At 34.8% G+C, this 25,718-nt stretch overlaps 1 protein-coding gene across 3 annotated transcripts in view; it reads right to left on the minus strand.

Annotated features, from left to right (window-relative positions):
• The window catches only part of ARAP2 (ArfGAP with RhoGAP domain, ankyrin repeat and PH domain 2), a 186,201-nt gene that overhangs the window by 21,981 nt on the left and 138,502 nt on the right, over positions 1-25,718 (minus strand). For all 3 annotated transcript variants that reach the window (XM_019741971.2, XM_019741969.2, XM_019741970.2), the window contains 2 exons: positions 17,529-17,657; positions 1,173-1,312 (listed from right to left, as the gene is read on the minus strand). In XM_019741971.2, coding sequence (XP_019597530.2) covers positions 1,173-1,312; positions 17,529-17,657 — 269 coding nt within the window. The remainder of the gene's footprint in view (positions 1-1,172; positions 1,313-17,528; positions 17,658-25,718) is intronic.

Below are 25,718 nucleotides of genomic sequence, written 5' to 3' on the forward strand. Positions count from 1 at the left end.
GTTGCGCCCCCTGCAACTAAAGATTGAAACTGGTGACTGGACTTGGAGCTGAGCTGTGCCCTCCACAACTAGACTGAAGGACAATGACTTGGAGCTGATGGGCCTTGGAGAAACACACTGTTCCCGAGTATTCCCCAATTAAAAAAAAAATTATATATATATATATATATAAAAACTGGATAGAGAACATTTATTTCTGTCATCCTAGGAAGCACCTAACTGACTCTCTCTTCACAACTCCACAGCAAACTTTCCCCACAGCCCAGGCAAACACTCTCTTACATCACTATTAATGGTTTTACTTTGTCTTAGACTTCTTACAGACTGACTCATATGGTACTATTTGGTGTCAAGCTTCTTTTGCTCAACAAGGATATGAAGAGTCATCCGTGTGGCTGCATTAGTACTCATGTATTTTACTGCTGAGCACTATTCCATTATATGCCTCAGTCATTCTCCTATTGATACACACTTGGAATGTTTCCAGGTTGCAGCATCTCTGTTAATAAAGCTGCTTCTAAACATTCTTGCACAAGTGCTTTTGTGGACATAAGACCTCGAAATAGAGTTGCTGGGTGATGGGGGAGATGTACCAATAACCTTACTGAAAAACTGCAAATAGTTCTACACAGTGATTGTGTGATTAGACACTTCCGCCAGCAATTTATGAGAGTTTTAGTTAATCACTATCCTTGTCAACATCAGGTATTGCCACTGTTATGATTTTAGTAATTTTAGTTGGTTTTGGCCAACTAAAAAGAGTAAAATAGCATCTCAGAGCTTTAAATTGCATTTATTAATTTCCATTAAACTAAACTGTAGCCACTTTTGCCTTAGGGCATGAGACATTCTCTCAGTTAATCTTATTGACTGAGATGCTGATTGATATGCTAGGTTATGTAACATATTAGACTTTTCTTTAGGACGTATGTCATTCTCTGCCCTAAAAAAAATGTGAGGTGCACAGAAAGGACATACATATAATTCTTTACTATGTTCCTGAGTGCATCAATGTTATATCCCAGAGGCTGAAAGAAATCCTCAGCTTACTAGCCATTTCATTTTATTTGCTACAGGCCTTGACTTCCAAGAGCAGGGCTGAGAGAGGTCTACAATGAAGTTAACACCCACACAAACATGTGTATGTATTCAAATACTACATGTACAAATACCTTCACATCCTTGTAAAGAAAGAGATATCCATCTCGTAAAACACAGTATCGGTCTTGAAACTTATTTCCAGACAAGATTTTAGATGGTTCTTCTTTGATTTTCAAGGTTCCCTCTTTGATACTTTCCAGGGTTCTCCTCTCTGTAAAATACAACATCACTTTAGTAAGTTAGGTAAGTTTTCATTTATTTGTTAGAGAATACTAAAACATTTCTATATTTTCAGTTCTGATAATATAAAGTAATAATTTGTTTCCTACCACTGAGAAGCCTATAGTTAATTTCAGGGAACACCACAGATCCACTGACCAGATCTATTTATAATATACAGGCCTGTCAACCCTGCCCAATTAGCTATTGGCTAATAAGCACTTAAAATGTGGTCAGTCTCAATTAAGATGTACTGGAAGTATAAATTATACCAGATTTTAAAGACTTAGTACAAAAAAAGTAAGAATATCACAATTTTGTAATATTGATTACATTCTGAAATAATTATACTTTGTAGATGTGAGTTTAAATAAATTAGTAAATTTAATTTCACCTGTTTTATATATATACACATATATGTGTGTGTATATATATGTGTGTGTGCATATATACACATATATACACACACACATATATATACATATATATTTATATATCTACATATACATATATATATATGTGTGTGTGTGTGTATATATATATATATATATATATATATATATATATATATATGCTTTAAGAACTGAAGGATAGTGGAAAGAAAAGGAACCTGAAGCTAAGTAGACATGACCTTGTCAACACGACGTCGACCTCCGTTTTTCCCGTAAAACAGGAATAATGTTGCCTGTCCTGCATTGCCATGGCCCTCGTATCAGATCATGTCCACGAAAGATGTTGCTGAGACACTATAGCAGGATTAGGACCTTCAGCAACTTCTTGGTATTAAGGTGATACAATTTTAAAATAGTCATGCATAGCTTCTGAAATTTATAAAATACCTTGAATGATTTTAGAAAATAGGACCCTTAATATTAAACTTAACAATCCCACAGTTTGGGAAAAACCTTTCCTTATACAGAAAAAGATAGATGTTAACAATTATTATTAGCATAAGAAAAAAGTTTAAGAATAGAAATAACCTAAGAATAGAATTATTGCTTATAACACTGATTTGGAATGAGCATGGAATGACTACCTGAAAGCAAAAATTCCCAGGATTAATCACATCATGCATCCTAACAACAAATAAACAAAGTACTTAATGAATCCCAATCATTTTCATCATGTACATACTTGCCACAGGTAACATGCTTTTAATCATATTGTCATACAAAAATAGGTTCTTTTGAGGTAGTTTGTGACTTTAAAATAATTTCTGAATAACACACTACTAAAATGGTCTTGTGGTACAATCTGTTAATATTCAATCCCATAGGAAAATATTTTAAATGATAGTTTATAACTAAATGACTACTATTTAAATGAAAAATAACATTTTTTCTAAAAGACTTAAAAGGCATGTTTTAATACAATCAAGAAGAAATAAACTTATAAGTCAAACTAATATTCAGTGAAATTCATATTACATCAATTCATTTATTTCTTCATAAATTATTGAGGGCCTCGTACACACTTGGAACTAGTAATATGCAATCGACCAGACAGAGGTGGTCTACCTACTTGCAGTGCAGTGTTGGAGACAGTTAAACGGGCAAACAAACAATGCTTGTATATCCTGATAGAAGTACAATAAGCAATTTAGAAAACTTTGGGTGGGCTTGGTGATTCAGCTGATTTAGAACAGAAAAGCAGAGAAAGGCATTTATAACATTGTTGGTTTAGAAAGAGGTAAAGCATTTTTAAAAGCATTAAATTACAATCAAGTATGAGATAGATATGTATTGCTGAAGCCAAACTCTATTCACACCTTCTGATTGTAACTTTTTCATTTGAATTTTTGTTCATATTAATAAACCTTTCAAATTTTACCAATGAGAAACAATCCTTTTAATCTAAAGAAGAAAAAAAAGAAAGACATAATCCTATGTCCAGTGTCTATGCAATGCACTCATAGGTCAATGAGAAACAGGCTTAGGGGAAAAAATACTGTTTCTGCCCCTCGGTGTATATTTGATCAACTTCATCATACATAATTGAGTATATTAACTAAATCTTGGAGGATACACTATTAAGGAACTCAGGAGGAAGGCTTTGAAAGGAATATAAGTTAAGAAGGAGTGAAGAATGAAAATAACTTTGAAATACGAAGTTCTATAATAAAGTTGAGGATTTTAAAGAATTTCTAAAACCTGTCCCAACTAAATTTCTGTCTGGTCTAAAATTTTAAAATAAGTAGTAAAATTACTGACCATTTCCGGAACAAAATGAAGCTACATACTGGGGAATATCGTGCGTAACAAAACTAAGGTTATGCATTAAACAGCTTCCATTCACTTTCCCAAACATTTTCAGTACCGCTTGGTCCCTCAACTCTGGGGTACTTCACTTTTAATGTTTTCTCTTCCTCTACCTCATCCTAGGCAGAAAGCTTATTAAGATCCTTTGCTCTAGTAGAAAGTTCACACCAGCTGTGTCTACCATACCTGCTATCCAGCCCTTGCCCTTTGGTCTGGAGGTCAAGTTTCGGCTATTCAGATCTTTGCAGTGGGATCTCTGCTTTATAATTCTTGCGATTCTGGCCAGAACTCCTGTGTCCATGCTATGCTTCGGGGCTTCGCTCTTCCTTGGAATTTTGCTAACATCTTAGTTCTTCACAGCACACGGATCTTTCTAGATGTTAAATTTTTCTAGCTCCTAACTTCAGAGCCCTAGTATTTCTAATGCCACATAAGCTGTTTTCATGGCTACACCCTTTACTATAGTCATTTAATATACATTGCATCCCTCTGATTCAACCAAAAAGAATGATTTCCAAAAAGAATGATTTCGAGGAAAACAGATGATCATTCCGTTTCGAAGGTTTTGTAAAATTCACTTGTAAAACCATCTGGTCCAGGGCTTTTGTTTGTTGGGAGCTTGTTGATTACTGATTCAATTTCCCTGGTAGTCATCAGTCTATTCAGGTTTTCTGTTTCTTCTTGAGTTAACCTTGGAAGGTTGTATGCTTTTAGAAATTTATTCATTTCTTCCAGATTGCCTAATTTGTTGGCGTATAGCTGCTCATGGTAATTTCTTATAATTATTTTGTATTTCTGTGGTGTCTGTTGTCTCTTCTTTAATTTCTGATTTTATTCATTTGGGTCCTCTCTTTGTTTTTTGATGAATCTGGCTAAAGGTTTGTTGATTTTGTTTATCTTCTTGAAAAACCAGCACTTGGTTTCATTGATCTTTTGTATTGGGTTTTTTGGTCTCTATTTCATTTATTTCTGCTCTGATCTTTATTATCTCCTTCCTTGTACTCCCTTTGAACTTATTTTGCTGTTCTTTTTCCAGACAGTTATAATATCAGACTGCCTAAGGCAATACACAGATTCAACACAATTTCTATCAAACTACCAAGGACATTTTTCACAGAAACAGAATGTATAATCCTAAAATTTATATAGAACCATAAAAGACCCCAGATAGCGTCAGCATCTTGAGAAATAAGAACAAAGTGGGAGGTATCACGATACCTGACATCAAATTATACTATAAGACTATAGCAATCAAAACAGCATAGTACTGGCATAAAAACAGGGACATAGATCAATGGAACAGAATAGAGAGCCCAGAAATAAATCCATGTCTATATGGCCATTTAATCTACGACAATGGAAGCAAGAATGTACATTGTGATAAAGACAGTCTGTTCAATAAATGGTGCTGGGAAATCTGGACAGACACATGCAAAAAAATGAAGCTGGACAACGTCCTTACACTATATACAAGAATAAATTAAAAATGGATTAGAAAAAGATAAATGTAAGATCTTAAACCATAAAACTCCTAGAAGAAAATATAGGAAGTTTACAGACATTATCCTGAGTAATATTTTTACTGATATAGTCCCTCAGGCAAGGGAAGTAAGAGAAAAAATAAATATATGGGATTATGTCAAACTAAAAAGTTTTTTCACAGTTATGCAAACCATCAATGAAATAAAAAGGCATCCTACTGAATGGGAGAAGATATTTGTCAATGATATATCTGATCAAGGGTTAATATCCAAAATTTATAAAAAATTCATACAACTCAACACCAAGAAAACAAACAACCCAATTAAAAAATGGGCAGAAGACATGAAGAGACATTTTTCTAAAGAGGACATAAAGATGGCAAAAAGACATATGAAAAAATGCTTAACCTCACTAATCATTAGAGAAATGTAAATAAAAATCATAATGAGATACCACCTCACCCTAGTCAAAATGGCTATCATCAATAAATCAACCAATAACAAGTGTTGGCGAGGATGTGGAGAAAAGGGAACCCTTATGCACTGTTGGTGGGATTGCAGACACTATGAAAATCAGTATGGAGGTATCTCAAAAAATTGGAAATGGAGTTACCTTATGACCCAGCAATTCCACTCCTAGGTATCTATCCAGAGAAATCCAAAACACTAATTTGAAAAAAAAAAAAAAAAAAAATGCACCCCTATGTTTACTGTAGCACTATACACAATAGCCAAGACATGGAAACAACCGAAATGCCCATCGGTAGACAACTGGATCAAGAAATTGTGGTACATTTATACAATGAAGTATTACACAGCCATAAAGAATGAAATCTTACCATTTGCAACGATATGGATGGACCTAGAAAACATTATGCTAAGTGAAATAAGTCAGACAGAGAAAGACAAATACCATATGATCTCACTTAATGTGGAATCTAAAGAATAGAATAAATGAACAAACTAATGAGAAACAGTCTCAGAGACATAGAGGAAAAACTGAAGGTTGATAGATTGGAGGGAGGTGGGGATGAAGGACATGGTGAGGGGCTTGGAAAGCACAATCGGCAACAACAAGATTGCGACGGGGATACGAAAGTCAGTTTGGGGAATATAATCAATAATGTTGTGAAGATTTTGTAAGGATCCGATGGACACTTGTCTTATTAGGGAGACCACTTCAGGAACGGTGTAGATGCCTGATCATTATGTTATACACCTGAAGCTGAAGCTGAATAATAATGAATGTCAAATATAATTTTATGTATATATATTTAAAATATACATATGTGTGTGTGTGTATATATATATATATATATCACTATATATATAGTGACTATAGATATATATGTATATCTATAGTCACAAGAAGTGGAGTACAGCATAAGGAATAGAGACAGTTGGAATGTAATGCCTGCATGCGATGTCAGAGGGGTAGTAGATTGCGGGAGGGGGGTTATCACTTTATAAGGGGTATAAATGTCTAACTATTACATTGTTTTGTACACCTGAAACTAATAATAATAATAAAAAAAGAAAATGAACCCCCCCCAAAAAAAAATGCCAGGCAAAACAATGCCACTCCCTTTACTAATTTTTTTTCAAATATAGGTATTTTAATAAATGTAAAAAAAAAAAAAAGAAGAAGAATGATTTCATATATCATACAGTCCATGGTATAAATTCTAGCCATGGTCTAATAAAACTTACTAAAGCATGAAGTACTTCTATGGAATATGAATTTTTAAAGGAAAAAACAGGGGGGCACATCGAGTATATTTTGCTGTTAATTGAAAAAGAAACCAGCTATAGAACATAATTAATGTATGAAATAAGACATTAAGTAAGCGACTTGGGAAACCATCTAAATTTTTTACAAGTGTAACAGATCTGAAGATTTAATGCACTCCCAAAGCACCTAATTCCTTCAGAGAAAGATTCTGGGATGTACCCTAGCATGTAGAATTTCATTCACTAGCTCTTTTTTTATCTTTCATTCCACTCTAATTCTAGTATACTGCTGCCTTTAGGGAATCATAAACCCCTCTCCCCTTGGTGCTAGGACAAGGCAGGTTCAGCTGGAGTTTAGTGAGGGATATTTAGAGTTAACACTGGGTAAGAAAACAGATTGGTAGTCTTAGTTATATTGCCCTGTAATTTTATTATTAATTAGGAAAGCCTTAAAAATTGCATATATGAACCAAAACAGAATTGCCAAATTTATTGAAACAGAACAGACATATATTACTGGGACAATGAAACTAATACCCTTCCCTAACCCCCTTCCCCGCACCGCAAGTTTTCTAAACCATTTGAAAACCTCAAGTTCTCAAACAAAAACAATGATTCCTAACTAGTGGTCCCTAATCCCAATAAAATAACTGATAAAAGGAGGAGGTAGGAAGATGCTGGGAAAGAGAAACAGACAGAGACAGGGAGAGTCAGAGAGAGAGAGAGAGAAGAAGGAGGGGAGGAGGGAAGGAAGAGAGGAACATAAATCCAGGAATGATATTTCTAAAATACATATTCCTCCTTTATCCTTCATGTCCAGTTGGCTAACAATTCAGCCATTGTTCTCTTAGAATTTCTCTTAAGGGTTCAATGCCACTTCATTCCCAACATCATCACTCTAACCCTGTCTTTTCTCCCTAATTCATTCCTGGATTCCTGGATTCTCTAACTCCATGCCCTGCTTTTCTCACGGCTCCAGCACACAATTCCAGGTTCACGTGATGCAAATGCTGTTTCATCACCTTAATCCCCTCCCTGTCCAAAGCTTTACTTTTCTACTGTTTAGAGCCTTATTTGCCTAACAGTAAATTCCTGAACTTCTTTTCCTGACTTTTAAAAGGATAAATAAACGAGACTCCTCCTACCCATCTCTATAAGATATTGAATTAAAATACAATATTTATAATTCAGTTGATCATAATTCACTGTTTGGAAAACCTATTCTGGTGTTTATGGCACGACTCCAGTTCATCACTTGAATGAACTTGGTGGAAATCCTATGCCTCTTGCTTTGCATAAACTCTGTCCCCACTTCTGGACCCAACTCACCCCTGAAGATTTTTCTAACTACTCCAATCCATACTTGCTAATCATGCCTCTAAACTCTAAGATATAATTTAGCCCTTGAATTCATAAAGGTCATTATTTGATGCATACCATAATTTAGCTCTTAAATACATCATAATTTCCTAACCGCATTTTAAATCAATGTGTGCTTTGGCTATCCCACCACCCTATGTGAAAACAAACACAGTGCAGTGACTAAGACACGCTCCAGAGCTGGAGGGCCTGGGTCTGAATGACAACTGCATCCTCCACTAGATTCCAGGCAGTAATGTCTAAATCTCAGTCTCTTTACCTGCAAAATGGGGACACGTGCAGTAGTCATCCAGTGTATGTGGTGTGTACAGTGTTTAGAACATAGTAAGCAGCATGCCATTTCTTATTTAATTACTAGAGAACAGACATCATTCTTCTCTGTACTACTGAGTCTGTTAAGCAATATACAAAGAACTACACTTCCAAAGATGTGACAATTTATAGGCTGAATTTATAAAAGTTTAAAAAACTAAAATCTGATTTGTCTTTCATTGCAGTATGGTGTTTTGTGACAGAATATATGGCAGTAATGCATGCTTCTCCATTTTCCAGCAGGCCACCTTGAGGGAATTAAGTAATGTTTCCATGTCTCGGTTTTTCCATTTGTAAAACTCCTAGTAAGTACAGTAAGTCTTCATTTAACATTGTCGTTTCAACTTTAAATGAAAACACCATATAACGGAAACAAGTTTACCATAGGCTAATTGATATAAACAAGAGTTAAGCAACTATGCATATCAACATTATAATGAAATGACTTTGAACAAAACATTATTTGAGGACCTGCTGTACTAGTAAACAGCTTATTAGAGTCCTAGGGACAATAAATGAGACAGTGTATGCAAAGCATTCAGCCTAGCACCTGGCAGACAGAAATACATAGTAACAAGGAACTATTATTATGTTATATCTGTTCTCTCTTATATATGATTTGAGAAATGACAAGGGAATATACGACAAATGATTCTATTTTTTCATGGTCTCGATGCATCTCCCTTCTTCTTTTGTTGGCAAAGACCATTTCCTCAGACCTGTATATTATCTGAAGAAATCCCTGGTTCCAAGTTCCACCCCTGCCCATGTACTCCAAATAAATGCTGAAGGAGACAAATAGGCAATTTCCATGAGAGACATCCTCTTGAAACCATGCTAAACTCAAGTGAGATTTGGCAAAATTTGTAGCCTGACATCTAAAAATTTATTCCCAATGAAAAAATCATGTATTTTCCTTTGTTTGATATTGACTTTATATTACACATATATTCTTTATAATTTGGAGGAGCAGAATTTCTGATAATTTCACTCATTGTACGACATTCACTCAAAATGAATTTTAGTAAAATTTAGTTCTACAACAGAGTAGAAACCAAACTGGACATCATAGCTGCTTGAAAGTAGCTTTTCCTCTTTCTTAGGAAAAGCTAAATATGTTCATTCCCCTATTCCCAGTCTGCTTTCCTTTATGTTACTTGCATTAAAGAGGCAATGCTTCATGGAACTAGTAGGCTGATGACATCCTTCTATAATTAGCTTATCCATAAGCAGTAAAATTGTACATATAGTTGTTATTATTATAGGACTGACTAGAAACGTGCCAGTGATTCTATGCCATTTTATTGAAAATGCAGCAAACTGTAGAAAGTAGAACACCACTTTTCTATTCTGTTTTCACTATTACATTGAATTATAATTACTGTTCATAAAATAAAATTTAGTATACTAAATGGTATATTCTTTTTATGTTAAATTATGGTGTACTTTTTAGCACACTCTTAATAAACATATAGGTAACATTTTAGACTTTTGAAATGTTCATGTATTTTTCAAATTATTTTTTTCAGTTGTAGTTGACATTCAATATTATTCTATATTAGTTTCAGGTGTACAGCATGAATTACATAAATGTCTAACCACCCGTTAGACATTTATATAATTCATGCAGTGATCCCCCCCAATTACTCTAGTGCCCACCTGGCACTGTACAGAGTTGCTGCAATATTATCAACTATATTCTCTATGCTGTACTTTATATTCCTGTGACTATTTTGGAACTTCCAATTTGTATTTCTTAATCCCTTTATCTTTTGCACCCAGCTCCCCAATCCCCCTCCCCTCTGGCAACAGTTTGTTCTCTGTATCTATGAGTCTGTTTCTGTTTTGTTTGCTCGTTCAAAATGTTCACATATTTTATCTCATATGATTTTCATGCAATTTTCTAAAGCAGGGAGTATAGGTAACATGATCTCCTTTTATAAATGAGAAAACGGTGTCTCACAAAGGTTATGTGACAAGGTTAGAAAGACTGTACTCGAATACAGTTCAGGTCTCCTAACACCTAACACAGACCACTGTCTTCTATATGTAGAGATGTCTCTTTTACGTAAAGGTCACGACCATCATGACCACCACCAGCACCACCACAATAATAAATGTTTCGATGCCTTCCTTGACCTCATCATCATTTTACAGCGTTAAGCACTCTTTTTCCTAAAACATACCCCATGGATGACTTCCATGACTTTGCTGTCCTTGTTTTCTTGCAACCTTTCTGACTGTTCCTTCACACACCAGGCCTCTCTCAATATAGCAGATACGCTGGTAATTCTATGCTCAGCTCTCTAACGTTCTTACTTTAACACATAAATGCATGATCTTGTATTTTCCCGAAGCTAAAACCACATCCCATGCTACCTGAGTTCCCTCTAGACATTTATCCTTGGACACTTCCCAGACAACTAAAACCCAACACATCCAAACCTGAATTCCGTGACCCCATCCCTATGTCACCGCAAACAGTAACCTCTTCTATTCTCCCTACCTTATTGTCTCAGGGAACATTAAACCAAGAGACTGAGAACTGCACACAGCTGCCTCTGTAGTAATAGGAAGCTAAATCCCCTTTAGAAAGCATTCCCTAACTACCTGGATAAAAGGGAGTTTGCCAGTCCTGTGACATTTTGTCAGTAACTTTCTCAGTCACAAAACTTCTATTCATTTATATTAAAAAAAAAATTACTCACCATATGCTTTTAGTAAGTAAAAGAATAAGACATGGTCTTATTATGGAAGAAAAACACATACAAGAAAAACTAGACAAGAAATAATTATTTCCTCAACTGAGAGACATTCAGTGTAAGAACAAATATCAATGACTGCTTGGCTGAACCACTTTCCTGTGCCTGAAAGCTCTCCATAAGCAAACATCCAGGCCTACACTAGTCATTTATCCCACAGTGTGTTTATACTCTTATACTTAAATAGTCTTCATACATTTAGATATTCTGTTCCTTGTGGGTAAAAATAATGTTTAACAGTCCTTTTAATTCCCCACAGTAGATTCTTGCATGAAACAGGGAGCTAATAGAAACTTATCAATTGGTTTGCTTGGTACTGAATTATTAATAGAATATTAGAAGAAGCCAGGGCATTCATAGGCTATAGTGAATATCAATTTCCAATAAAATATTTCCATGTGAAATGGACTAGGTCTTACCCTCAACTTTTTACACATCTCTGGATTTAAAAAGATTTGATGGGGAGTGGAATGAAAACTATTTTGACTAGCCTATGCTTTATAGACTAAAACTATTTTTCCTGAAATTTTCTTAAGTCATTTGATAGTGGATGGCACAGCTAGCTTTCCAGGTCTGAATGCACTGGAAGTAGCTGCATTTTGAACTATTCAATTCTAATGCAAATTTAATTCCAAAGCATCTGTCATATGCAGCAATCTAAATTTAGAAACCCACAGGGATCTACATTTGAGTTACATCTTATATCTTAAAAGGATTGCTTCCCCCATTGAGATCATTAACACTTGATTCCCATGTATTACATTCTATTGAGGGTAATTTTAAAGAACTTTAGCACTTAAAATGAGACTTTAGCAACATAAAATTATTTATTCTGGAACCTCCAGGAGCTATAAATTTATGGTTTACTTGTGACAGTACAAAAGATAATGATAAAAAATGGTCTAATAAGATTAGCTATGACAAAGTCTAAATGACAATTTTAATGAAGTTTATTCCCACTATCTCAATGTTTCATTCATAATCAGGGGTAGAAAAGAAATGTGAAGACTATTTTCTTTCTTTTCAAGTTAGTTAGCTGCCCATTACAATAATGACAATGGTGCAAACTGTTTCTAAGAAATAAAATGCTGCTTTTGAAAAACATAGAATTGATTTTTAAGTAGAGGCAACAGAAAATTAATTTACTGTCATATACTTCTATAAAAGTAAAGTATGTTACCTCATTACCTGTCAACGGAAAAAAAAAAAAAAGTCTAGCCTAAGAAAAAGCTTATGAGTTTATTTGAGCCAAATTGACAATTGCCGGGAAGCAAACTTTCAACGGATTGAGAAAATGCTCCGGAAAATGGCCGTTTTGCAATTTATTTTATACATTAGAATCAAAGGAGGAAGGTTACAAGAAATCCATTGCTTGTAGATTAAGCGGGTGGGAGAAAGCAAAGCAGGGAAATCTCAAATCTTTGGGATTGGATAAAAAGCAAAATGGAGACATACACTTCTTTTACATTGGTGGGTACAGGATAGTTAATAGCATTTTACAGCACATAGAGATGGTATTTGGGGAACAAGATAACAATGAGAGATTTTGAAGTTTCCTGCTCTGGTGTGGTAGGTTGTGCCCCCTGGGGGGGATCCAGAAAAAGGGATTACTCTGACATTCCAAAGGGTATGTATTCTTAGACGCAAAATGACAACAGACAGGTTCACTTAAGGTAAAGATTGACCTTTGTCAAAGAAGCCAAGGCTGTGACTTCCCGCCATGGCCCGCCTTAGTTAGGAATGTTTAGTTCACACCGTCCTGTGTGGTTATTTTCAGTCTCCTGAGCTTGTCAAGTTAAACATGTGGCCCCTTTTCCATATCCACAACCTTAAATGAATGAGCAGAAATTAAGTGTTGGGTGGGTCTAAATCGATTCCCACTTGTGATATTCTACATTTTAAACTGTTCAGATCAAGTGAGCAAATTGAGACAACTAAAACCCCTAAATTACCCTGAACCCCAAATTTATATGTTGATAAAATTCTTCATTTAGCAAGAAGTGTTGAAAACATAATGTCAAACAAAAGTATATGCTTATAATTCATTACGTAAGATTAAAAAAATACTATCATACAATTAATGAAATGCAAGGGGTGTGTGTGTGTGTGTGTGTGTGTGTGTGTGTGTGTGTCTGTGTGTGTGTGTGTGTGTGTGTGTGTGTGTGTCGCTACAGGGAAAGAGAAACAGATACAGGAATAGGTAGACAGACGGACAGTAAAATTTGTGGCAACTAGGTATCAAGTATGAGGGGCAGAATGCAAGGATGGGGTATTGCTACTTTATGTTTTAAAAGAATATTAACACATCAGCTATTTGTTACTAAGAGAAACTGTGGCTTCAGTCAACTACTTTTGTATCAAACCCTACTGATTTCCACTTGGTCTTCAGGTCAGAATAAGAAAATCTTAAAGTAAAAGAAATCCTTAGTACTGTTCCCTATCTGCTGTAAAGAACAGTGTATTTCTGAGATGATCCAGTTTTTCTAACAAATTGACAGAGAAATCACATTTGATTTATTTTCATTACTTTCCTTTTAGGTCCCAATTTTAAGGAGCAGTGGATGTAATGAATGGAGCTATAATTCTGGAGTAGGTGCTCATTATGATTGATTTAAAAGAGATTTGCAAGACAGAGACAAAGCAGACTGAATATTTAACCAACCTAAAATCTATCACAAAGTATATCCCATGAGAGGTATTTATAAGCTCCAGGTTGCTGCAAGATACAACTATCAGGAAAAAAATCATGACTTTAAGAAACTGATTTTAAAAACAAACAAACAAACAAGCCAAAGCTTCTTTAAAATGACAATCCTAAATTCACACAGAAGCAACCATAATGAAAGAGATTATTTTGCTTTGAGAGTCTAAATATAAATCAAGCTCTAATTAAAAACATTTATTAATATTGGCTAGAAAACCAAAAAGGTATTTTAAAACATTTACTTCATAAGTACTCCTGTTTTGGACCAAAAATACATAACTACTAATATGAAATGATCCAATTAATGTATTTGCTGACAGCGTTACTCTAAAACCTGACTTTTTTACGTGCAAAGAGATAATTTCCTGGTAGAATTATAGATATTATAGTAACAGGTTGCATTTTGGTTTGACAAATAGAGGTAGGGGTCACGCAGACACAGGGATGTGTTTCACAGCTCCCACCCAGGTAGAGGCATGAAGCAGCTACCAGAGTAATACAGAAGGTACCTGACATTTCACTCCACAGAATGTTTCATCCGATCCCTAAAGCTATCGTTTAAGCCTGCTTTCCATTGCTGGGGTTCTCCAGTGTTAATGCAAGACGCTTTGCCTAGATCTTTCAGAGGCTTGATGCTTTTACAACAGAAATGACACACTCATACCCCATAATAAAAAAGACACACAGGAATATGTGAGGCTTCACTGTGATACCCAACCTTCCTACCGTTTGGAAGAGCCAATGTACAGTGAGCTTGTCACTCTACCGTTTCTTCTCCTTAAACAACATAAAGATCGTACGTCAATGTGATTGCTCTCAACTTGAACATATTTTTCCTCAAAGAAAATATTCCTTAAATAGCACTTAATGGTATCCTTGTTCGGGTTATTCCTCACCCCAGCTGCACAAAACTTTCCTTTATATCATAGCCTTTTAAGATCTTATTTTTGTTTATTTTTATTCACATAGCCAGCCGATTAGCATTCAAACGTGAGGTAAGGAAGTACGTGTGGGTGTCAAGTATTTTGCAACATGAAGAATTAGATATTTGGAGGAATATTAGAAAAAGGAAAAGGAAGATTTTCACCAGAAAAAAAACGAAAAAAAAAGAAACCCTGAAAAGTTGACTTATTTTCAAAAAGAAAAGAAACCATGAGAACCTATGATATGTATTTCATAATGTTGACAGGACTTGGTTTGTAAGCTCAATACTTTTTCTTTGACTCAATCTTAAAATGACAGACAGAATTTAAGAGCTAGAACAGATTTCATAGATCATCTAAATCAGAAATACTCAACATGGCCACTGTTGACATATTGGGTCTGATAATTCTTTAACAGAGCCGTCTGTGTATTGTAGGATGTTTAGCAGCATCTCTGATATCTGCCCTCTAAATACCAGAAGGACCACCTCACCCATTTGTGACAGTCAGAAATGTCTCCAAACATTGCCAAAGGGCCCCCACCTGAGAACCAGTGCTCTCTGAGATGGATGCATGTTGCATTCACAAAACTGGAGAGAATCTCCATTGCAATCCTTAAAATGTGTAGTAGGATTTGGTCACAATCATATGCAGGAGTATTAAAGAAATGAAAATAAGACAAAGGTCTCTAAAAGGCTAAATTTCTATAGCAAAAAGAATAGCTGTTCTGTTTACTTAGATACTAGCAGGCCAGAATGACAGAGAGGTTGTTACGCTGCTTGCATTTTGTAAGAATACTTGCATGTGAGTATAAAATATAAAGGGCAATGTTATGTATGGAACGTATGTGGCCTTCCAAATCTCCCCATGGGGTGGAATTAGGAAGTGGGAGCCCTCCTGAATGGGATTTGTACCCTTATTAGAGTCTCAAGAGACTTGGCTTCCTGTCTCTGCTCTCTGCCACTAGAGAATACAATGAGAAATGCGCAACCTGGAAGAGGGCTCTCACCAGAACCCAATCATGCTGGCATCTGGATCTCAGACTTCCAGTCTCCAGACAGTGAGAAATAAATTCCTGTTGTTTAAAAGCCACCCACTCTGTTGCACTTTGTTACAGCAGCCAAAACAGACTAAGACATTATCATGAAACCAGAAATTTATCCGATTAGCTTTGGCACAATTTAGAATTTACTGACTTATGAAAATTAGCTAGAGAGTCTGCAATTATACTTACTAGGAGGTTTACAGCATTTAAGAGCTGTATCAACATCCCACCTTTTTTAAAAAAATAAGACCAATCTGTTCTCAAATCCAATATGTAAAATTCCAGTGACAATATAACTCACAAGGATATTTTACAAACTTGAAATGAGATTTGGTGCATACAGAGCTCAGTGAATGATCAACATGTTATTAGATTGTTATAGAAGATATAGGGACTAATATATTAATAGAGTTCAGTTAATATGTGATTAATAAATAATAAGGGTTATTACTATTAATTATAAAAGCTGTGGTAAATTCATCTTATAAAACCTGAATCCTTTGCTTTGGGGATTGTTTTACGTACAGTGCTGGCAGTAAAGCTTTTTCTAATCTGTCCATTAATGGCAAAACAACAGAAGAATCAAAGTTTCAAAATAAAAGTTTTCTGATATCTCATACAAATTCAGAGACTATCTTATTGTGCTAGCTAACTTCTTATTTAACCCTGCATGTGCACGTCTCCTCCCAGTTGGATGGCAAGTATCCTTATAGGAAGTATTTATTATGTACTTATTTGTTTTCCTCTATCATAGAAAATAAGTGAGAATTATAACAAGCACATGATCTCAGAGTTTGCATAATCTGCACTTATTAAACGTCTAGAAAACTTTCAGATATAAACATAATTCAGGAACAAGATTTACCCTCTATCTAAAGATTAGGAAAACAGATAAATATGGCATAAAGCCCTTATAAACATAAACCATTCCTTTCAAATGCTTTAACTTGGCACCATCAGATTAGCCCACTATTAATTACCATAGTGCTACCCTCCGGGAAATCTGACTCTGGCACTTGATACTCCTGTCTATATACCGTTTCCCCAAAAATAAGACCTAGCAGGACAATCAGCTCTAATGCATCTTTGGGAACAAAAATTAATATAAGACCCACTATTATATTATTATTATATTATATTATATTATATTATATTATATTATATTATATTACCCGGTCTTATATTATAGAAATATAAGACCCCGTCTTATATTATATAAGACCCAGTCTTATATTATAGTAAAATAAGACCCTCTATTATATTATATATCATACTATATTATACTATATTATATTACATTATACTATACCCGGTCTTATAGTAATATAAGACCTGGTCTTATATTTTATTATGTAAAACCCAGTCTTATATTATAGTAAAATAAGACCGGGTCTTATATTAATTTTTGCTCCAAAAGGCGCATTAGAGCTGATTGTCTGGCTAGGTCTTATTTTCAGGGAAACACGGTATCCTTCTTTCTAGTCAACAATACTATTGCAGCAGATTCTGTATTTAGCTACTTATTTAATTTTCAAATAACCCTTGTACCATAATAATTATCCTTTAGCCACTTGAATTTTCAATCATAGTTGCTATGAGAAATAGCACCTACCATTATAGTGTTTAATTGTATCAGTGGATAAGAATCGCTTCACCACAAGATAAGCAGAGCCAGGTTCAGCTAATGAACTCCACCGAAGCACCTGCTCCAACACGTTTTCTGTGTAGTGAAGAGGGCGCTCTGCAGGAAAAAAAAAAAAAGAAAAAAAAATTCAAATACAAATATATTAAGATATCTTTTTTTACAACTAGAACTATAAATTTGAAAAATCCTTTTAAAAAGATCTGTATGCGAACAATAAACATAATCATATCTTAAGTTACAGAATAATACCACTAGTACTACATAAAAGAGACCCTAACACCTAGAATACCATTAGGCATATAATAAAATTTACTGTTTAAATGAATCTGTGCAGGAACATTTGTTTGTCACTCAACTACTTACAAAAAGTTCAGAGCTGCTATCCTTTAGCTAAAATCTCAGAAATAATGCTACCCTTTTGGACAACAAATCAGTATCCTACTCAATTTTCTTTTTAATTTAGACAACATTGTGGTTTGCTTATGGAAATCTGCCTATTTGCATATGCAGTTAAGTAACTGTAAAAAAGAACAGCAAAATTAATCATGCCCAGTAGTCAAAATATAAATTAATTCTTTGTTTATCCCAACAAGATTAGCATGTTATAATTTCTGATCAATAGTAGTAAACAACTTATACCTGATATTCTCATAGTCAATTAATATAAAATTATAAAATATAATTTCAACAGAGAACATATGAAAATAATCATAAAATATTACTGAGTAATTTATGTTTAACCATTAGTGGAAAAAGCAATCAGAATCTTAAATGGCAATATTATACATTAGCTGTTGACATAGGAGATCAAAAGTAAGAAGTTAATGACATCTTACAGATTTCTCCTTGAAAAATACTCATATATACATATTTTGTTTTAGGCAATCATATTTTTAAATACATCACAAGTTCTTAGCACAGAGATTTAAAAAAAAGATTTTACAATTACAATCAAAACTTCAAAGTAAAGTGTTTTGCTGATCAAAATATGCCAATCAGTTAATAAAATGTTACAACAGAAGCATATGCTGGGAAAAAAAGAAACTCAAACTTTTTATAGTACACTGAAAATAGCATAACTGAAACAGCAGAACATAAGCTATAACATGAAGATGTTGATGCAGCTTTCCCAGTATTATCACCATATATAAGCCAACTCAACTTTTTCCTACCCTTCTAAAGAAAAGTACATAGTGATTGGGCTTTTCATTTTTGCTTACAGTAGAAATACTAATGATAAACAAGAAAGAGTGTCAGTAGCATCATACTTATATATAAACAATGATATTTTAATTGGTAGTAAAAACAGCCAAACGTACAATATCCTCCTAATACGTACGGGTCTCCCCTGCTACGGTGTTTCCCCGAAAATAAGACCTAACCGGACTATCAACTCTAATGGGTCTTTTGGAGCAAAAAGTAATACAAGACCCGGTATAATATAATATAATATAATATAATATAATATAATATAATATAATATAATATAATATAGTATAATATAATAATATTATATTATTCCCGATATATTACACTATACCAGATATTATATTATATTATATTACATTATATTATGTTATATTATTACATTATATTAAAATAAGACCGGGTCTTATATTAATTTTTGCTCCAAAAGATGCATTAGAAATGATGGTCTGGCTAGGTCTTATTTTTGGGGAAACACGGTGTGACTACAACATTCCAAAACTTATCAAATGATCCCAGGTCCACAGAAAAGAAAATAAATTTTTGGCTTCCAGTCTAAATAACCAGATTTTTGCTTACTCTTCAGTACAATGTAAAATAGGTCTGCATTTTATCCATTTGGACAAAGCCAATGGAAAAAAATGAGCAACTGGGCCATGTATCTGAAACACAAATCTCCCTGTTGTTTACAAATCCATCCTTTGTACACAGTAGCGTGTTGAGTACGTACATAACAGATGGCCAATAAATACTTAGGAATGAAGCATCTTATGAATGTCTATCATGGCCTATAATTTACAGAAAATATTTGTAAGTAGATCAGTAGACAAAATATAATTTTTTGTAAAACCAGAGAAAATCTTTTGTGCTATATCAATTATTTTTCTTTAAATAATTTTCTAAAGGATTTGGTGAAAGATCATAATTGTACATAATTTGCCAAAGCTATAATTCACTTGTTGATTAACCCATAAATTGGTTGTCTTCTACTAATGGAGGCTGTAATTAGTATTAGCTGTATTTAAAAATAAAACTTATTATAATTGGAAGACCTAGCCACGACAAATAGACATTACTAATGAACTATTAGAAAAAAAGAAATTAAGAAAACAATTCCATTTACAATTGTATCAAAAAGAATAATACACCTAGGAATAAATTTAACCAAGGAGGTAATAGATCTGTATTCAGAAAACTGTAAGACATTAATAAAGAAACTAAAGAAGACACAAATAAATGAAAGAATATACCATGCTCATGGACTGGAAGATTTAATATTGTTAAAATGTCCATACTACCTAAAGCAATCTATGAATTCAATAAAGTCCCCATCAAAATACCAATGGTGCCTTTCACGGAACTTAGAACAAATAGTCCGAAAATATGTATGGAACAAGGTCCCAAATAGCCAAAGCAATCTTGATAAAGAAGAACAAAGTTAGAGGTATCATGTTCCCAGATTTCAATCTATTTTACGAAGCTGTAGTAATCAAAACAGTATGGACTGGCACAAAAACAGACATATTGATCAATGGAACAAAATAGAAAGCTCAGAAATTAACCAATGCTTATATAGTCAATTAATCTACAACAAGGGAGGCAGGAGTACACAATGGGGAAATGACAGTCTCTTCAATAAATTGTGTTGGGGAAAGTGGACAGATACACGCAAAAAAATGAAGCTGTACCACCTTCTTACACTATATACAAAAATAAACTCAAAATGAATTAAAGACTTAAATGTAAGACCTGAAACCATAAAACTCATAAAAGAAAAGTCTTTGAGATCAGTCTTAGCAATATTTTTTCAGATAGGTCTCCTCGGGCAAGGGCAACAAAAGCAAAAATAACCAAATGAGACTATACCAAACTGAAAAGCTTTTGCACAACAATGGAAACCATAAACAAAATGAAAAGGCAACCTATGAAATGGGAGAAGATATTTGCAAATAATATAACTAACAAACGGTTACTATCCAAAAAATATAAAGAGCTCATACAACTGAACAGCAAAAATAAATAAATAAATAAATAAATAAATAAATAAATAAATAAATAAATAAAATGGGTAGAGGACCTGAATAGACATTTTTCCAAAAAAGAGATATGGATGACTGACAGACACATAAGAGATGCTCAATATCACTGATCATCAGGGAAATACAAGTCAAAACCACACCTGTCAGATGGCTATTATCAAGAAGATAACAAATTACAAGTGTTGGTGAGGACGTGGAGAAAAGGGAACACTCATGCACTGTTGGTGGGATTGTAAGTTGGTGCAGCCACTATGGAAAACAGTATGGACATGCCTGAAAGAACTAAATAGAGAACTACCATATGACCCAGCAATTGCACTTTTAAGTATTTATCCACAAAAACCCAAAACCCCAAAACATTAATTCAAAAATATACATGCACACCCTCATTCATTACAGCACTATATACAATAACTAAGATATGGAAACAACCTAAGTGTCCATCAATGAATGAATGGATAAAGAAGATGTGGTACATACATACAATGGAATATTACTTAGCTATAAAAAAGAATGAAATTTTGCCATTTGTGACAACATGGGTAGACCTAGAAGGTATTACGCTAAGTGAAATAAGTCAGAAAGAGAAAGAGGAACACCATGCGATTTCAATTTTTATGAAGACTCTAAAAACAAAAACAAAAACAAATACAGATTCACAGATCCAGAGAATAAACTGATGGTTTCCAGAGGGAGAGCAGTACACAGAGGGGCAAAAAAAGGTGAAAGGGATTGAGAAGTACAAACATCTAGTTAAAAAATAAGTCACAGGGATGTAATGTAGAGCATAAGGAATGCACTCAATAATATCATAAAAAACTAATTATAGAATAAGCACTCTCCTTACATTGGTGTTATATAATTCTTGGTTCTATTACTTGCAATCTTTGGGACACTCCTGATCCCATTAAGAGTTGCCATTTTTGGATTAATAACTATGCACCAGACAGTACGAGTATATATACTGGATACTTTGATCAGTTATGACTTTTAATTCTCACAAGGACACTCTTCATTAAATATTATTATTCATAGTTTATATGGAAGGGAACCCAAGGATCAGGGACATTCAGCCACTTGCCTGGCTCAAGTGAGGAGCAGAGATTTGAATGTCAAATCTATTTGACTTTACAGCCCCAAATCTTAACTACTACACTTAGTTTTATTTTAGACAAGTATGTAAACCCCTACATGATTTTCTCGCATGCAATTTGAGAAAAAAAAGTATCAACTCACCAAGATTTTTTTTGAGGACTGAACAAGGTAACATAGCAAAGTGGAAAAGAATGTCAGCTCACACTTCCCCCTTCACTTTCTATCCTTAGTGAGGTGGTAGGAAATAATTGCCAGATACTTCCAACATTCTGCACTTAAGGAAACTGATGGTACTGCAGCTGGCTTCGGGGGAGAATGACATTCTTAACTGGAAAACAGTATCTGGACTGAAATAAAAGCCTGCTTCTTTATTACAAGATTAAATTGGTATTGAGACTTCCAAATATCAGACCATTTATATTACAGAGTCACTATCCTAAGTAGGTACTATTGTGATAGCTCTAAAGTCTTCTTAGTTAATCTGAAAAATATCACAGCAGATATAGAGGCAAATACAGATTCGCAAAAACTCAGTTGTATTTTTTTCACATCAGTATCATAGTATAAAATAATCCAGGAGAATGAAAATCCAGAAGATTCCAGTTCCTGCAAAAAAACAGAGCTGAAAAATGGGATGAAAAGATAAATGCCTTTTTTTTTTTTTTACAGACTGTCAAAGACTGTAATTATAAAATGACATTAAAATCTACCTTATGAAAAAGAGAAGTGGCAAGAAAAATTGAGTCATCAAACATTGCTGGGATACAAATTCCTACAAGTTTTTATTTAGTTACATTTGCAATCATCTTCAAGATAGATTATATGGTTATGTTAAGTCATTTGGCATTAGGACATTACTAGAAATAAATAGCTCATTTGCATACTATCTATAGCATAAAAGTTGCTGAAAATTTACTGTAGTTATTTGAGAAGAACAGATTAGGGAGTTGGTTCTTAGCTAGGTAAATCACATTATTAATAGTTTAAAATCATGTTCACAGAATAAACCTGGCTTCCCTTGTTAAAAAGAAAGCTATCCATTTTTCACTTGAAATTATAAGTATTGTCATTAAATTTCTGGCAGTAATGACACAGGAATTCCTGAGACAATTATGACTTCCTCAAATGTGCAAGTCTCTCTCTGTCCTGTCCATATCATCAGAGGGTGACAGCACTTTCTGTGTCAATCAAGAGAAAGGTAGGAAAGAATCCTGATTAAAACTGATCAGATCCTCTACTTCCTAGTAACTATGAGGAAGAACCAGGAAAACATTTTGTTATGATAGTGCTGCATAGAAAGTATTTCACAAACATGAACCTCTCAGTGAAAAAGCCCACTTAAATGAGGCCCCTCAGTCACTTTTTTACAGCATGTCAAGGACCTAAGAATATGGGGCTATATCAGCTTTAAGGTGAGGCATTAATATAACTGCGTGCTTTAGAAGATTAGCACTTCATGAAGGTGATAGCCTCTCCTAGGCTGGGTTTCAGCTTGTGCTAATGATTGGTGGCAGTGGGTCAAGGAAGCTTGTTCGGCATCTTTCAAAGAGTGAGACCAAAAAAGACTTTTTTTCTATCCAGTACAAATTTCGAATGTCCCACCAGACATTCATTTAGAGAGAAAAACCTACTGATAAGTCAGCTGAGCCTAGAATCTAACCCAGCTTTACATATAAATCCTCAACATATTTTATATGGTTTCAATCTGACCTATTTTTCCAGGAATCTGACCACCATATAAGCCAAAAAAGATTGGTCTTTGTCAGAACTTTCTAAGAGGTGTTCACCATTTGCTATAGTCTGACTATGTGTCCCCCGCCCCCAATTCCTCTGTGGAAACCTAATCCCCAATGTGATGGTATTAGGAGGTGGGGCCTTGGGAAGGCAGAGTCCTCATATGAACGGGATTAGTGCCCTTGTAAAAGAAACCCCCCAGAGTGCCCTTCCACCCTGTGAGAACAAAGGGAAAAGACTGCACTCTATGAACTGGGAAGCTGGTTCTCACCAGACACTGAATCTGCGAGCACCTCGATCTGGCCTTCTCAGCCTCCAGAACTGTGAGAAAGATATGTCTGTTGTTTATAAGCCACCTAGTTTACAGAATTCCGTCACAGCAGCCTAAATGGACTAAGACAGCATCTCGCCAGCGACAGCCATGCTTCTGATGATGTGTAAGTCACGCTTTTTATCAGTCTCCATTTGTAGTTGTCACAGCCAATGGTAATTCCATGTAGGTGTGAGAATCTGTTTTCATTATCTTTCACCATGTAGACGCGTGTCAGCATGGATACGTTCTACGACATATTGTCCTATTCCTCCCTTTTATATTCTAATTCGGGTATTCTATTATTACTATTTTTTTAAAATGAGTATCATACATTATCTCAAGAGAATAAAGGGAGCATTACAACATATTTATCATACGAAGGGGTCACTGGACATGACAGGGTAGAGAACTATTGCTTTATAATTTACAGATGCCTAAAATAACATCCAGCCCTTCTGGTTCAATTATTTGTCTATTTATTTATTTATTTATTTGGGGTTACTTCCTTACTTGGAGAATTTACATTTACAGTAGAAATAGCACCAATTCCCTGCTGACATTCTTCCTATCAACTACACTCTTGTGATGACCAATGCTTTCAATTTTATCTTCTTTTTATATTTCCCTTTGTCTCCCCTGCATGTTACTAGAAGGAAGGTTTTCACATTTCGGAAGGTCCAGTGGAGCCACAGTTCCACCTGCGTCAGGTAAGCCAACATCGTCACAGGGCCCTTCAGTTGCTTTCCTCGCCGTAGAAATCATCTTTAGTTTTCTCTTCCAGCCATTTCTACTTGAATAGCGGACCACACATGAAAACCAGGCCAAATCTGAATTCTTCATCAAAAGTATTCTGGCTTGATGTACTTGGAATGTTACTTTTGATTATATATTTGGACATTCACACATCAAAACAACTTGAGGTATCCTAGTCCTTTTACAGCTTCATTGACTTTCTTTTTTTTTTTTTTTAATTAGAGGGAAGGGAAAACAAAAACAAAAACAATAACCACCAACTAAAACTCCACTTCAATCCAATCTTACGATTTGTGATGTACTAATTGTCACACACAAGTTGATAATCAGCCATTTTCAGGGCAAGCATCCCTTCACTGTGTTTCCAGATATAGTGCAATCTCTCGTCTATACAGCATTCCTCCCTACCCTCATCCATTCTGCTTCCCCCTCTCAGGTGGGAGGACCAACGTCCAAAGGCACAGAGTTCCAATGCTGTGACACAGGGATATGCTTGGACTCAGTCCTTGAGAGAACAAGGGTGGCAGAGAGAGGATGTCTGCCCCCAAAACCTATGATTCACTATTCTGCTGTGGATCTCCTAAGGAAACAGCAGAAGAAAAGAAGCATGCAGGAGACAATCAGCTGTCTAAAAGCTAACCAGGGCCTGGAGACCTCTCAGTGGTTCCTAATCTACAAGAAGGAATCTTTTTATGTGCTTTCCACATGTGGATACATTTATCCAAGGAGCAACAACCCACGTCACTCAGGTTCAGAATGCGTCTATTTTATGTTCCGCCTAAGGTAACAAGATATTCGTAGGGTATATTCCACATCAATGCACTATGCTAGAGATAGTGAGTGATATAAAGGTCTAAAAGATACGGTAAATGTCCTAAAGAACACGTGGTGTAGGGCAGAGCCACATATACTATCCTGTAAGTGAGGCAGTATGTAGTACTCTAGAGCTATAAGCAAATAATCAGAAAACGATCAGTGAGAACTATGTTTATCTAAGTATCACCATGGAGAACGGGG

Source organism: Rhinolophus sinicus, linkage group LG02 (assembly GCF_036562045.2).
Source record: "Rhinolophus sinicus isolate RSC01 linkage group LG02, ASM3656204v1, whole genome shotgun sequence".
NCBI lineage: Eukaryota > Metazoa > Chordata > Mammalia > Chiroptera > Rhinolophidae > Rhinolophus > Rhinolophus sinicus.